Below are 17,234 nucleotides of genomic sequence, written 5' to 3'. Positions count from 1 at the left end.
ATATATATGAATAATTTTTAAATATAATTTCCATCCTGGTTCAAAAACATTCGTCATGATATCATAGAAAGAATGATGATGAAGGGCGCACCTCGTAAATTTTACCGAATCACCATGTACAAGTTTCCATTTAACACGTTGACACGACATTAATGGATACAAACAACGATTTGAAATGAAAAATATGCTGAATACAATATATGATATAAATCATGGTGATTTGTAATATTTAAAACGACGACATGGAATTGTAAACGGTTTGGATAGAAGAAGATTACTAAGATGTTTACTGAAAATTACTTTATATTTCTTGTAATTTCGGTTTCCTGAGGAAGTAGTGTGATTTCAAAGTCCGGAACAAAATAATAAAATTAATTTCGATCCTTGAAATGAATCCTTTTGTGTTTGTATATATGGGAACGGGGAGCCTTTTGATACTTAAAATGCCACGTGCCTTAAAAGCTGCTGCTAATGGCTATTTTCACTTTGAAATTATACGACGACTTTAATGTATTATATATATTGGGTAAAGCCTAATCTATACACAGAATATCTTTTCGAGAAATACTTATCCCAATCCGAAATCTTTAATCAGCTAATTCTAATCCTAATTTTAAATCTCTTCTCAAGTAATCATTCCAATCCAAAAATTTTAGCCTAATTTACACAAAATTAAAAAAATGCTCCCATATAATCACAGTCTAAACGCATTTGCAAATAATTCTGTGCGACATTTTCACTTATACTGTGCTTAGCTGGGCGGCATTTTATAAAAGCAAATATTTTGTTGAAACAAGCAGAAAGTTCTTTGAATTATTTAAATCGGACGCTTAGTTTTCTCAAAAACTGCCATTTTTTTAACATTTAGCTCTGTATCTCCGAAACCGCTGAGCCTACCTTTGCCAAAAACTAATAACCTCGTATAATACTCGTATAATGTAATGTAATAAATGCTAACTAAATGAATAGAAACCTACCCTTAACTGTTGATCTTATTCAAATAATTTAAAGCCGTATATCTGTCCTATAAAATTCTGTATATCTACTATTTATAATATAAAGTTTTGTGTCTATCCCTCAATTTACTGTTTATCCTTACGATTAGATCATGTGAATCTACCCTTAGCCGGTTCAGAAATTTGTCAAAGTGTTAATAGACGATAATAAGTCAGGGGTACAATAGAGTCAAAAACGTAGGGGTCCCCTACACACAATGACAATAAAAGTACGAGTAGATGGATGGATGGATAGAGAGCAAAACCAACAATTGTCCGTTCGAAATAATATAAATGCGACAAATTGTACTATCGTATCGTAAGTCATAAATTATCCGTCGTCAATTCAAAGTCCAATTCTTTGGGGTCTTTGAGGGTCTAACCGCAAAAATTGTTTGAGTAACGGTTGGCGAACGATGATACATAGGCGTGATGATAAAAATTAGGTTTGATTAGATAAACAATTTTTCACTCCATCATACTCTTTTTTAATGTCAAACGATTCAGAATGACTTAGAACTTCTATTTTTCATCACTTCGATTAATTTTTATAATTAAACCACAACTCTGCCATAATCCTCGACAAGTAAACCTGATGTTCTCTCCTTGTTAGTTTTGCCCGAGTAAGTTAATTTGAAATTTTATTAATGTTATTTAAGATGAGATTTCAACCATGATAAAACATAACCACAGTCAAATAACATTTATGTTATCGGAAAGTTGCATTCGCATTTTGTATTACTGTTTCATTTTTATAAAGTGTTGTATCTTTTTTAGGTTTCTTGCAACATCATGCAACACTACTATTGGAGTAGCCTAACTAGAAATTTTTAATTTCACTTATTGTTGAAAAACAGTTAATTATTATTTAATAGGCTTATAATTAAATATGATATTGGACATTATTTAATTAATAATTATTGAAAAATGTGGTCAAACCAGTGGGTCAAATAAAGGGTCAAAACGTTGTGAAACCACGTATGTTATGTGGGGTATTATTTAAAAGGTCTCGACGAACCTTATTTTGATAGAATCTAAATTCTCTATATTTCAGTTGCCCGAATTGAAAATTTGAATTTAGTTTAGTGTTACTTGAGAAGAGATTTCGAATTTTGACAAGATGGCCTTTAGAACAGACTTTGATTTTGAATTATTAACTTCTCGTAGGGTAGTTTTAGTAATAGACCGAAAATCAAAAAATGAAATTTTTGTATTTCTCGACGTTTTGAAGGTTCTGAACATTTTGGCATACCTCAGAAAAAATGGATGGATACTGAAGGTTGCCTGATTGTAAATTTTGAGTTAGAATCAGAGTTGCCCGATTAGAGATTTTTTGTTTGAATTAAGGTTGTCTTAGTAGATTTTTTATAAATTACAATTATGTTTAATATTCATGTTATAATTTATATATATATATATATATATAATAAACATATTATGCAAGGAATGGCTAAGTAGAATGTAGAATGTATATATTATAATCGTGCACGAAGGCATTTAATTTGAAATTCAAAATGGCTACTTGCGTTTTGCACGATTTCACATGCGAAACGAACCGACGAACGCAATTATACATATTCTTACATATACATATATGATATATACATACATATATGTACACTTTAACTTTATAACGTTACTTATACGAAAACTAACTCTCTGACCAAATTAAATGTTGCTAACAATAAAAATTTTCTATGCATATGGCAATACTTTTCATTGCACAAAATCTGTATTCCAGTAGAGGTTCATATTTCGCCCAGAAAATCGAGTTAGCTTTTTTTATTTTTGAATCACGTGACCCCAAAATATAATGTGAGCCAGAGCTTGACTATAAAATAATGTTGAAATTTGTATACTCGAAAAAAAAACTAGAAGTGTAAACGACAAGGCTAAGATGTGTCAAACACAATTTATAATCGAAAAACTACATTAGTATTAAATTTAAAAAAAAATTGAATCAAAACAGTTCGAATATTTCAATTCGAATAGAATTAGATGTATATTAAAATTATTCGACTGAAATGATATGAAATGATGATTAGATTGGTCTCGTATCGACGACTCCATTACAAATATGTATATCCTTCTGCAATGCAATAATTATTCTCAATGCAAACACATAATTCTAATTGCTCATCGTTTATTTTGTTATTAGTATATTGCAAATAACATAATCGTGACATGGTGTCATTCGTGTCACGAACAAACGACGACGACGACGCCATTTCGTGTAGGTGCGACATGTTGATTATAATTGCGACCCATTTTGTTGCTAATTTATTGATTCGCGGAATAGATTAATAGTAGTAGTCAGATATACAATGTATGCATAATTATAATATAGACATATATACATACATATATTTGTTGTATACATACCTTTTTTGTATGCGGACATGCAAAACACACTTACACACACATACATTTTTTCTGAGGTATGCCCCTTAAAATGTTCAGAAACCTTCAAAACGTCGAGAAATGCAAAAATTTTCATTTTCGATTTTCGGCCCATTACTATAACTACCCTACGGAAAGTTAAAAATTTTATTGTTTAATTATTAATTTATTTTTCAAGTGTGTTTCTACCTGTAGAATGATAGGATAATTTTAGTTTTAAAAATGTCTTTCAGATTTTAAAAATTGTTGTTGCCGTTAATAAAAATAGCGTTGACGAGACGACAATTGTTTTTTTTCGCCATCAATAGCACTTTTGGAAAACTTTTATATCTTAAAAGCGTTTTTTTTTAAATAATTCGTATAACGTAAATATGCATTGAGTTTTATGTATTTTTTTCCAGAGTCATCGCAATTGAATAATATAACAATAAGGAAATGATATGCCTTTAAGTAAACAACTCAACCATGGGCTATGGTTATCGACCAGTGGCGGTCAGGGTCGTTTGAAAAGCGGGAGCCACTTAAAAAAATGCAAGAGGTACCATATAAGGGCACATAAAACACAAAACTTGTTTGTGACAAAAATCAAACATAAAAACGAAATGTTTTTTAAATCGCAACACCAGACACAGTTTGCCTGTCAGTAGTGAAAAGTAGTGTAGAGTAGTGAAAATTCGGTTTGTGTTTGCGGTCTTTGATATTAATTTTGCCATTCCGGGTCCGAGGACCTCACCTTTACCCTCTGCCCCCATCGTTAATTTTTCGAACTGCTTCCTTATCAGCATAAAACGTGCAATCAGCGATTTTTAAACATACACATTATCGACAATTTGAAAATGACGACCCGTCCACTCGCATAGCTTTCCAGGAAAATAATTACGGGTTTGACTCGCATTCAAATTATTATTACATATTACATTATTATTTGTTTATTATATATTATATATTCATTCATTCATTCAATCGTGTTTATTCGAGAGTTGTCATTAGATAGCAAACAAACGGACAATGTATTTTAAATAAATGGAATATAAAAACAAATGTTTGCGGTTGCGTAAACATTAATGTATAGAATTATGCGGAGTGGTTTTGTTATGGGAATCGTAAGTTTGAAAGGAACTAGTGGTGTATCGAGTCTAAAGTTGGTACTGCTGAATTTATGATAAATGATATTTTAAAACGACCGCCCTTTTTTCCCCAAGTGGCCAATTGGGATCCCCACTATAGTAGAAGAGAATCGCGTTGCGTGTCCGGCAGCACTTTTGCATTTCTTGCACAACAGTTTTTTTTTCTTTTTATTTCTTTCTTTATATTCAGTTAATTTTATTTTTTTCCCTTCTGAACGAATGAACCATTCGCCGTTCTTGTTATTTTTTTCATTTTTTTTTATTTCGTCATTATATATAGATGGCGGCGGTGTTGAGCTCGCCAGTTTAATCATATAGACAGAGCACTGGGGGAAAGATGGTTGAAGTAAAAATCATTCTAATTTTTCATCCTTGATCACTTAAATAGTAATAAACCATTTGTATATTAATGAAAAGTACCACAAACTACTATAATTCAAGAAATTCATCCCAGTCATCCGAAATGTGCGTTGTTCTGCACATCCATCAATCTGCAGATACATTATTCCTCAATTAGAAGAAAAATAATAAGTGTGCAGAATAATTAACAGATAGTAATGAACAGTGGTGTTGTCGAGCCGGAACGCGCCGGAACGTCGTTTCGGCAAGAAAAAATATAAAAACATCGCTACATACAGAAAATGATTTAACTAGTTGGGCGCATGGCATCGTGCCTTAAGGCAAATTGCTGGAACTTCCCGTACCAAAAATTATTATTTTTTTTGAAAAGATTAACATTTTTGAAAAAAATTTACACTGAAAAAAATAGATTTTCGAGGAACTATATAAATTTTTGACAAAAACTTACCTTTCGTTGAAAAATTTGTTTTGAAATATTTTGGAAATTCTGAACTTTTTTTCAAAGCAATCGTACTGCTTTAATGCATAGAGACTAAATATCGAAGCGCGTAAGCGCCGCGTCGCTGTCTAACGCATAAGCATTGGTACGGAACCCATAGGAATGTTAACAAAATGTATACTTATTGTTAAAATCTCTATAAAATATCTGATAATTTGATGTGCATATGTCTAATGTCTAATGATTATTGTTGACCGCCAAATGTTATTTTTTTTTATTTTTTTTACTAGATCTCCGAAACCGCTAGACCTATTTTCATGAAAATTTGATCAAATCTTCATCTTGATAATGCAAGTAAAATGTTTTTGAATTATACAAATCGGACGCTCCGTTCTCTTAAAAACTGAGTTACCGTTTTTGCCCCATATCTTCGGAACGGACCTGCCTTTGACAAAAACTAATCAGCACGTCTCCTTATCAATACGAATCGAATGTTTTTTGAATTATTCAAATTGCTTCATCCCGGTTCCCGAAATCGTCGACGAAACTTTGTATCTGAACACACAAAAATGCACGCACACACACACACATACACACACATACATCAATTTTCTCTGAGGTATGCCAATATATTCAGAAACCTTTGAAACGTAAAGATATATAAAAATTTTCATTTTCGATTTTTGTGCGATTACTATAACTTACCCTACGTAATTATAAATAAATCAATTTATCATCTCGAGAACATTAACAATCGTCATTTCATTTCGAATCAAATTTCAAAAAAAAAAAAAATAGTTGCCAAATTTACACAAAATTGAAAAAGCTCCCGCATAGTCACAGTCTAAACGCATTTGCAAATAATTCTGTGCGACATTTTCACTTATACTGTGCTTAGCTTGGCGGCATTTTCACATTTTTCAATAATTTTCACAAAATTGGAAAAGTGCCCCAATACATAAACAGTCTAAACGCACTTGGGTAAACATTTGTACCAGAGTGGCGCTTAGACTGTGCTTAGCTTGGGTGATTTTTTGAATTTTTAATCCAAAATTACAAAAAAAATTTTTTGAAAAAAAAAAAAAGAAACAAAAATTTTTTTTTCCAATATCAATTATTTTGTTGAAACAAGCAGAAAGTTCTTTAAGTCATTTAAATCGGACACTTAGTTCTCTCAAAACTGCCATTTTTTTAACATTTAGCTCTGTATTTCCGGAACCGCTGGGCCTACCTTTGCCAAAAACTAACCAGCACATCTCCCTATCAATAGGAATCGAATGTTTTTTAAACCATTCAAATCGGTTGATACGTTCTCTCAAAAACTCGCTTTCTATTTTCTGCACTCTTTGCTCCATATCTCCGTAACGGCTGGACCTGCCTTTGCCAAAAACTAATCAGCACATCTCCCTATCAATAGGAATCGAATGTTTTTTAAACCATTCAAATCGGTTGATCCGTGCGCCCGAAAACGTGGACGAAAAAAAGCGGACATACAAAACACACACACACACACACACACACACACACACACATCCATTGTTTCTGAAGTATGCCAAAATGTTCAGAAACCTTCAAAACGTCGAGAAATGTAAAAATTTTTGATTTCGATTTTTGGACGATTACTATAACTTACCCTACGGGAAGTTAATAAGTAAATTTTATACGTTATTATTCAACTAATTTTTATTAAATGTTATTATTGTAATAAACATACATATATGTGCACAAAATGGGTTTTGTAATAATTTTTGTTTCTTTCCTTTTCGAACGGAACTGGAAAAACATGAAAATCGGTTTTAGAACCGGTTTTTAAATTTTAGCGTTCCGGCAAAAAAATATTAGCACAAAACCACTGGTTTTATCAAAGTCGTTTTTAATTTAGTAACAAATTGAGGTGTATGAACTTCTTATAGAAAAAATAATATTTATAAATTGAATCTTACATTCATTCGCATTTCTTATACGCTAACATCTACATCATAGGTTTCTATTTATAATTTTTATAGCCTTACGTGTGCCTATACGTTGCATTCTATACTACACGCCTTACATCTATACCATACGCTATATTTCATCATATAGTCTCAAATCCCTACATTGTATACCGAATACACCTAACCTATATCTACTTAATATCCTATTACCTATAATTTCCCTTTAACCCTACCGAGATTCGAACCCGGGTCCGCCGCGTGGCACGCGACGACCTTATCCACTACACCACCGTAACGCTACAATCAACCGTCTTTTTTCGTGTCGTCGCGCCACCTTAGTATTAATTACCTAATTAATTAGAAAATGACCCGCGGAAACAACAGTGCGTCCCATATTATATTATTTGTGGGGGTATCCGATAGGGTAGTGGTTAAGGTGCGCGACTTCCACGCGGAGGTCCCGGGTTCAATTCCCGGTATAGGCAATAGATAATATATATAATAGGTAGAGATAATACATAGGGCGTAAGGTAAACCTATATAATATAGGTGAATATATAAAGTAAGAAGTAAAAGGTATGTAGGGTATATAATAAGTTAATCACGGTATAGGTATCTCACGGTATGATAGATAATAGATATCTATCGATGATATACAATAATATAATATAGTATGATAGGTAGGTAATAGGTTATCTATCATATTATTAGGTTAAGTCTTATAAAGTATTGTAATAAATCTTGAGTACTTTTATATCATAATAAATACCTGTAGGTATTAATGAATACAAATAATACCAGAATAAATATGATTAATGTCATTGAAGAATATAAATTATGTACTCAATGATTCCCTCATACTTGTACAATTTAATGTATAGACTAGCTGTGTATAATAGAGTTAATTACATAAAAAGTCAATATATTAGATTTGTGAGTTCTTATCGAAATATATCAAATTTTTTGAACCGGTTTATGAACCGGATTTTAAATTTTAGCGTTCCGGCAAAAAAAATATTAGCACAACACCACTGGTAATGAATGTGTAAAAAAATTCATTTGCAGAATAATGAATGTTTAGAAGAATTAATTTGTACCACATTGTTCAGTTCTATAACATTCTTTATCCAGCTCGACGTCTATAATAATCTCGAGAACACACCGACCCACAAAACAACATACAACATATCGTCTCATTATACATCGTCCGCCATTACGTGCTACCGGCCGAACGACCACTTTGGCCATTATAAAACCTCCAACAAAATGGCGGTTGGACGATTTCGTTCCTTCGGCAAAGGCAATAATAACCGGGTGCCGCGTTCGATCCGATCGCAGGCGATTTTTTTCATACGATCATTCCCGCCGCCACTAGTATGCAAATGGGCATCATGCAAAGGTTGTAAACTTTTACGAGATTTTATAATTGACCATGATGATGGAGGGATGGATGGATTATTGCTGTTGTTTTTCTTTTTTGAGGTTGCCCGAGAGGCTGTTAACAATATGATTAAATTTTACAGCGATTTAATTAATTAAAAATGTAATACGTCGAGTTTAAAGAAGGTGCTTCTGTGGGTAAACATTATTTTATGTAGTTTTTTGTACGGAGAAATTAAGAGTTGCAACTCGATTTGAAGCAAAGGACAAATATTTGATGAAACTTGAGATTTATGTATTTTTAACTTTCGGTAGGGTAGTTATAGTAATGGGCCGAAAATCGAAAATGAAAATTTTTGCATTTCTCGACGTTTTGAAGGTTTCTGAACATTTTTAAGGGGCATACCTCAGAAAACTAAAGGATGTGTGTGTGTGTTTTGTATGTCCACATTTTTTTATACCTTCGGGCGCACGGATCAACCGATTTGAATGGTTTAAAAAACATTCGATTCCTATTAATAGGAAGATGTGCTGATTAGGTTTTGGCAAAGGCAGGTCCAGCCGTTACAGAGATATGGAGCAAAGAGTGCGTTAAATAGAAATAGAGTTTTTGAGAGAACCGATCATCCGATTTGTATGATCCAAAAAACATTCAGTTCGTAATGACGGGGAAAATGTGGTTATTAGTTTTGGTAAAGGTAGGCCCAGCGGTTTCGGAGATACAGAGCTAAATGTTGAGAAAACGGCAGTTTTTGAGAGAACTAAGCGTCCGATTTAAATGATTCAAAGAACTTTCTGCTTGTTTCAACAACATAATTGCTTTTGAAAAAAAAAAATTTGTTTGTAATTTTGGATTAAAAATTCAAAAAATTACCCAGGCTAAGCACAGTCAAAGCGCCACTCTGGTACAAATGTTTACCCAAGTGCGTTTAGACTGTGAAAATGTCGCACACAATTATTCGCAAGTGTGTTTAGACTGTGACTGTACGGCAACACTTTTTCAATTTTGTGCAAATTATGCAACTTTTTTTTTTAATTGAATTCGAAATGAAATGACGATTGTTAATGTTCTGGAGATAAATCGATTTTGATATACATTTGATTTGCTCAGATATAACAAACAAGATAACAAAAATAATGAAAGTTGCAGTATTTGTAATAAAATATTTGAAAACGTTTAAAATTTCTCTAATATTTCATTACGGTACATGAAGTTCCAGCAATTTGCCTTAAGGCACGATGCCATACACCACTAGTTTGTATATTATAAAAGAGCATGTTAGTTATGCAAGTTTTATTTGCCAAATACATCATTCATATTAATTGAATGGTTTACAAGTTATAGATCTACAAGAGCTACGAATTTGAACTGAAACAAAGATTTCACTTGACGATTTATAATTTTGAGTATACGGAGTTGCTCTAGGGATTCAAACTGTTAGACAATAGTGTAGATTATTTTATTTCGAACAATTTCCTTTTTAAGCATGTCAATTTCAATCAAATTGTTTATATTTCTTAACAATTTCATGAAAAACGTACTTGGATTAATTTACTATTTGCAATCACTACTTTCAAGTATACCGTAGTATAGACAACGTTTTAGAATATTCATTTTTGTTCAAATTTATAGAATATGTTGCATTTGAATCAGACTTGGCGTTTAGAAGTTACAAGAATTTTAAAAAATAAATGCACCACTTGTCGAACTTTATACAGTACAATGGGTCTAATAAAGTGTCGAAACGTTTCGCGTTAAATATATCGTGTGGGGTATCATTTGAAAAGCACCGACAAACTGAATTCAAATTTGTCATTGATGTACATGATCAAAAATAAAGTTCCGTATAATACATGCCATTTCATACATGATATTAGCTTTTATTTTAAATAAGATTTTAAAGTATACCCAGTTGCTGTAAGGAATTATAATATTAGACAATGTTTTAGAATATTTAATTTTGAACAAATTTGTCGCATATTGAATTAACATTACAGTTGTCGTTTAGAAGTTACAAGAGTTTTAATGAATAAACGCTCCAGCTGCTGGACTATGTATAGTGCGATGGGTCAAATACAGTGCCAAAACGTTCCGCGTTAAATATGTCATGTGGGGTATCATTTAAAAGGTCTCAACATACCTTATACAAATATAGTAAAGATAGATGACACAAACCTTAGTAGTTTTGTACAAATATAAATATAATTATATAATATAAGGAGTATAATAGACAAGTATAATTGATTTGTTGTGCTCTTATACCATGGACCTGGCTTTGGACAGACTACTAATCATCATATGTAATGTCGATATATATATACGTGACTACTATCGATTTGTAACGATGTCCGTTTAAAACGCTATTAGCCGTATGTCGTCATCTTTGGAGTCACCAACACGCATTTCTTTTCTAAGGAAATCTCTTTTTTCATTAACTACTAAGTATACGCATTTAACCTAATTTCAACCGCAACAACAATAACATAATATGTATATATATATATATATATATATATATATATATATATATATATATATATATACAACTGAACACGTTGACCACATGTCAAAACCACATCCTTAAAATGATGAATGATGTATTCATCGCAGGAAAGAAAGCATTTTTTTTTTGAATAAATAGTTTACGTGCATATGTTAACATAATAATTATTTTTATTTATATGTTGAGTTAGAAAGGAACTCTACTGACGAGCAAACTAAAAATAAATAGAGAAAAAACTTTACTGTATTGCAAATTGATTCTAGATTTGTTTCAAAATGTACTCTACTGACGAGCAAACTAGTTCCAGATTCATTCCAAAAAAGGACTCTACTGTCTGGCAAACTAATTCTCGAATTAATCTAAAAAAGAACTCTGACTAGAAAACTAACTCTAGAGTTGGAAAAAAGACTATCCAGTAAATGCAACTTTCTAAAATTATATTAACAATTGTGACACATACTAGTCATTATTTGTTGGATATATGAAAAAGAACTCTACTGACGATGAAATTGATTCTCGATTTCAATAAAAACAACTCTACTAACCAGCAAACTGTATCTGAAGTTAAAAGTAATAAAATATAACTCTACTGACGAGCTAACTAGGTCTAAAGTTAAAAATAATATAAATAGAACTCTACTGACCTGCAAACTGAATCTAGTGATAAATAATCTACTGACTAGCAAAAGCAGTCTTATTGAATTTTATCTCAAATATCGAAAAAGTAATAATATTCTTATTAAAATGTACTTTTTTTTATTATACGTGCATTTATAATGACTGATGGTGACTCAAATGCAGACTCAAAACGTATACCAGACCTAATTAATTTTAATTTGTAATAAACAAAAATCACTGCTTTAATTTTTTCCAAATTTTCAATAAAATTCTGGAAAAGGTATAAAGGAAAAAATGGACTACAATCTTAAAATTTCAATGTTAAAATCTGGGATTTATATGCAATAATAAACATACATTGCACGCCTCTGACATAAATACTATCCCACCTGAAACACAAATAATTAAATCCTATCAACAACAAAATGTTCTTCATAATAATCAATATCATGTTTTATTTCTTTCAATTTTTCTTTACAAGTTTTTTATCATATCATTTTTATTTATTTCAGCAGTTGTCAACACAATATATTTTTTATATTTATATATAATAATAATAATTAATTAGTTCATAATAATAATATTTATATTTATTTAATTAGTAGATAGATTTTACAAAATACATTCACGAGGTTTCGAAAATTCTTTTTTTTGTTCTTGTAGCTTTAAAGCACACGTATGGCATTATTTAATTTTTTGGATTTATATATATATATATATATATATATATATATATATATAATTCTCCAAAATGCAATATATCAGGCAAGCATTGTTACAATTTTTTATATATTTATAATTATTCAAGCGCCATTATTTTTAAATACAAACCGAAAAGTAAATAGCATTGTGTTTTGTTTGAGAAGTTTTGTTTTTCCAGCTTTAAGTTCATATACAATCTCCAAATCGATTCAAATAAACTTATACCGATTCAAATCAAACGAATTTTGTTAATATTCATCAAGTCAACTCGAATTGCTTTCAAACAGAAATTTTTAAGTCAATTCATTCCGATTCAAATTATTTCAAAAATTTGTCTCGATTCGAACTACAAGTTGGTTTGAATCGATTCAGGAACAATAATTTTGAACTTGTTTATTTTTCATTAAGCTTTTAGTAAAATAACTTTATCGCTCGAATCAATTCAATTGGAAATTTGAATCAACGAAAATAAATAATTTGGAATATATCAAATGTATAGAGTTCAAATTTCAAAAGCTAAAACATTTCAAAGCTATTTCGATTCGAGTTATTTCCATTTATCTAAAATGGATTCGAATCTTTGAATCGAAGTGTGTCAAATTATGTAATTCAGTCTATTTTAAGATAATTCTTTAATAAAATAAGATTTCTGCACCCCTATGCATTCGAATCAAACTGATACTATTTTATAATATAATTTGAATCGATGGAAATAAATACTATTTGGATCAATTCGAAGTTACTCTGAATCGATTCGAATATAAAAGACCTTGATCTGAATCTGAATCTTAACACAAATTTATCTACTTAAAAATTTATAAATAAAACGCATATCCATTCAAATCACGTCAATTCGAATCGAAGCAAAATTTCAATCGACTTAAAAATGAATTCTTCACACAAATTCTAAATCTTCTTTAAATCGTAATAAATTTATCAATTCCAATCGAAGCATTCGAATCGATTCAACTCACAGGAATGATTCAAAGCAAAATTTGAATTGATTTTAAATTAATTTTCAATTTTTTATCTCAAACAAATTACGCAATGCTACCTCCCTAACCTAAAGAGAAAATTACACACTATATTTACAAAATCTATTATTAACACAATCGAGTCGAGTCGAACCTTTAAATATTTACAAATAGATATCTTATTTTTATACACAACTAGTTACTTTTTTTCTTACAGACCAGAAATATAGTTAGAGATATGTTAAAAAAAATTTACAAGTATTTATTTACAAAACTGATAATTTAAGATAAGATTTTAAGCGGGTTGCAAAATATACACTTTTTATAAGCGCCACTTATTTTTTTCACCTTATTATTATAAATGTTTATCACTTTGTGGTCCATGAACATATTTTGACTTGTGCAAAGATCTTCGAAGAATTCTTGATCTACATTGTTCTTACACAAACTTGTTGGTTTTATGTACACACAAACTCTGATCACCAATCACCTATCACTTGTCTATTTACACCACTTTCCCTTAACTTTCCATCTCACGAACATTGTCCATCTTTTAATATCAAATCAAACCTCCTGTATTCGGTTTAATATCCAACAATTGTATATGTCCTTGAGGGCTACCTTGATTTGCACCTTGTTGACTCGTTTCTTCACCAGAATCCGAACAAGATTCGGATGAACCCTTCTTTCCCGAACCTCCAGAACCATTACCAGAACCGCCAGAACCACCAGACGTATGTGTTTTCACGTGTTTGGCTAAATGATCACTTCTCATGAATCGTTTGTTGCAAACTGGACAGGCAAACCTTTTTTCGCCAGTGTGGGTACGGAGATGTCTTTGGAGTTCATCGGATCTAAAAAATAATAGACAATAAAAACTAGTTAGTATTGGTATTTTGCCTTGAGGCAAGTTACATGAACTTCCCGATATGTGTAAATAATCGACTTAATTAATAAAATATAAATTAATTTATGAGTGATTAAAAGTATTGAAAATGAACGAACACGTTAACTCGGAGTATTTTCTAAAAGCAAATTTTGAAAAATTAATAATTTTTATATTTGAACCAGTTTCCGTAGGACTTTAATGGTTTAGTATGTTCATTAAAATCAAGTACTCTATCGTTATACCGAGTAAATCGTCTAATTTTAATTTTAACAAACCTCAAAAAAAACTATTCATTTTCTCAAATATTGATGAATTTTTAAAATTAAACTACTTGTCGTAAGGCAGTAATATTTCAGTAAGTTCTATAAGACCATGATATATATCGCTAAAAAAAGTTTCATGAAAATCGGCTATAGTTATAGTAATCGAAAATGAAAATTTTTAGATGTCTTTACGTTTCAAAACCTTCTGAACATTTTGGCATACCTTAGAAAAAATGGTTGTATGTGTGTGTGTCTGTGTGTGTGTATGTGCGTGTGTGTATGTATGTGCGGATACAAATTTTCGTCGACGATTTCGGGAACACAGATCAACGGATTTGAATAATTCAAAAAACATTCGATTCGTATTGATAAGGAGACGTGCTGATTAGTTTTTGGCGAAGGCAGGTCTAGCCGTTCCGAAGATACGGGGCAAAAAGTGCTGAAAACGGTAACTTAGTTTTAAGAGAACGGAGAGTCCGATTTGAATAAATCAAAAAACATTTTATTTATATTAACTAAATGAAGAATTGTTCAAATTTTTGTAAGGGAGATGCAACGACTTGGCGGATATAAAGGAAAAAGTAAAAAAATGAGCCGTTTGGCGGTCAAAAATGATCATTAGACATATGCACATTAAATTATCAGATATTTTATAGAGATTTTAACAATAAGTATAAATTTTGTTTACATTCCTATGGGTTCCGTGCCAATGTTTATCCGTTAGACGGCGACGCGGCGCTTACGCGCTTCGATATTTCGTCTGTATGCAGTTACAGCAGTACAATTGCTTTGAAAAAAAGTTCAGAATATCCATAATATTTCAAATTAAATTTTTCTTCAGTCTTTTTTTTTTTCAAAAAAAGGTAAATTTTTGTCAAAAATTTATTGTTTCTCAAAAATCTAATTTTTTCAGAGTATTTTTTTTTCAAAAATGTTAATCTTTATTTATCCAAATTTGTTGTCATTCGATTCAGAATTTCTTGAAACGTCGAGAAAACATAAAATTAGCGTATGGGATTTTTTGATGAAAACATAAACTTCTCCTTCGGGAAGTTAATAAGACAGTAGACATAAAGTCTGAGAGGTGTCTGAAGGTTTTAATTGTTGTCTGATGGTCTTACCTGGTGAATCGTTTTCCGCAGAACAGCCAGTTGCAGACAAATGGACGTTCGCCTGTGTGCCACCTTAGGTGTGCCTTAAGATGTGATGTCTTGCCGTAGACTTTACCACAGCCTGGTATGTGGCAGGAGTGGACGCCTCTTTTTCGTAAATGGGCACCTGCTGCTGGCCCTAAACGCTCTGCTTCCTGGCAGTTGGGACAATCACAGGTTGCTCGACCTAAAAGACCATAATGTCATAATTAACATAACAGTTGGACAAGGCCAATGAAAAGTCTGTAAACCCACTATTTACCTGTGTATCTTCTTTGAGATCTCGGACTCGGTGTCTGGTGTGTCTGCAGGGCTTGTGAAGTAGCCGGAGGTACACTTGCCGTCGCGTGGTGCAAACCAAACGAACCTGGACAAAACAAACCTCATCAGCCAAAGTTCTTTATAAATGTCACTATTTATACAACTCATTTTCTTGTTTTTCATTACCTTGCATAGTTTTATAAGTATCCTGTAACGACAACCCATGATGATGGTGTCCTGTCGCCATACTCAAGGCTGTTGAATAATCTGTCGCGTGATGGTGATGATGGTAAGCAGGGGTAACGGCTGCAGCTGCTGCCATGTCTCTTGCACTCTCTAACCACTGCATTGAGGTCACTGGATCCCACCAGGTCGCTGGTGTATTTGCAGATGCACCAGACTAAGAAATACACAAATTAATACTTGATGATGCAAATTTTAAGGGGCACAACTAGTGTAACCGCCTAAAAAAAACGTGATTTTTGGGAATTTATATTACAAAAACTACTTTATCAATCATTTCAAAATTTTAGGAATATACTTATACATGTTTTAAGAATACATAGTAAAATTTTTGAAGAAAAAAATTAATATTTTTAAGTTATCGTCGATCTCCAACGGCGCGACAAAAAAAGGCCCTTCACTGCTGCAGTGATTCCGGCTTTCTACATAGATGAAATTTAAAAAATAATTCTTGTTAAACTAGATAATATTGTCTGTAAAATGAACTACGATAAAGAAAATAAATCAAAGTTTGACAAAATGGCGGCGTTTTTAAAAAAAAGTCGAATTTTACCCAAAATTTTGGACTGCCAAAATTCGATTTTTGATCCGATCAAAACATCGATAGTTCATTTTATGGAGAACTAAATATAGAACATGTAAAGAAAATTGATATTGGTCGGATCATTTGTTTTTGAGTAGTCGCTGCAGCAAATTCGGAAAATTATGATATAATATATACATTACTAACATTCAGTACATCGAAAAAGAAGAGTATGATTTAATAATACCTAATATAAACATATAAATTTAGTGTGAAACTTGTGTGTCCGTATTTTCAGCTATTTTTTTATAATCGGGAATATAACTAGAGTTCCCTGTCCGCAAACAGTTATCTAAATGTGTGTCATTTAACTTTGTTCGGTATATTTGATTTCAATATTTCACATATTGAAAAACAAAGATCGCTATTGTTACGTTGTTGCACAATATGAGTCAATTTTTAGCGCACATT

At 31.5% G+C, this 17,234-nt stretch overlaps 1 protein-coding gene across 1 annotated transcript in view; it reads right to left on the bottom strand.

The window, feature by feature from the left end:
- Window positions 1–13,992: 13,992 nt before the first annotated feature.
- The window catches only part of LOC113386386 (transcription factor Sp8-like), a 9,934-nt gene continuing 6,692 nt past the window's right edge, over window positions 13,993–17,234 (bottom strand). Inside the window, exons 2-5 of the mRNA XM_026624168.1 lie at window positions 16,184–16,397; window positions 15,999–16,103; window positions 15,707–15,923; window positions 13,993–14,287 (exon numbers count right to left, since the gene is read on the bottom strand). Coding sequence (XP_026479953.1) covers window positions 13,993–14,287; window positions 15,707–15,923; window positions 15,999–16,103; window positions 16,184–16,397 — 831 coding nt within the window. The remainder of the gene's footprint in view (window positions 14,288–15,706; window positions 15,924–15,998; window positions 16,104–16,183; window positions 16,398–17,234) is intronic.

This window comes from Ctenocephalides felis, unplaced genomic scaffold (genome assembly GCF_003426905.1).
Source record: "Ctenocephalides felis isolate EL2017-DRISC unplaced genomic scaffold, ASM342690v1 CF-g0.4_SCAFFOLD_03571, whole genome shotgun sequence".
Classification (NCBI taxonomy): Eukaryota; Metazoa; Arthropoda; class Insecta; order Siphonaptera; family Pulicidae; genus Ctenocephalides; species Ctenocephalides felis.
This window is presented reverse-complemented; position numbering and strand designations above follow the sequence as displayed.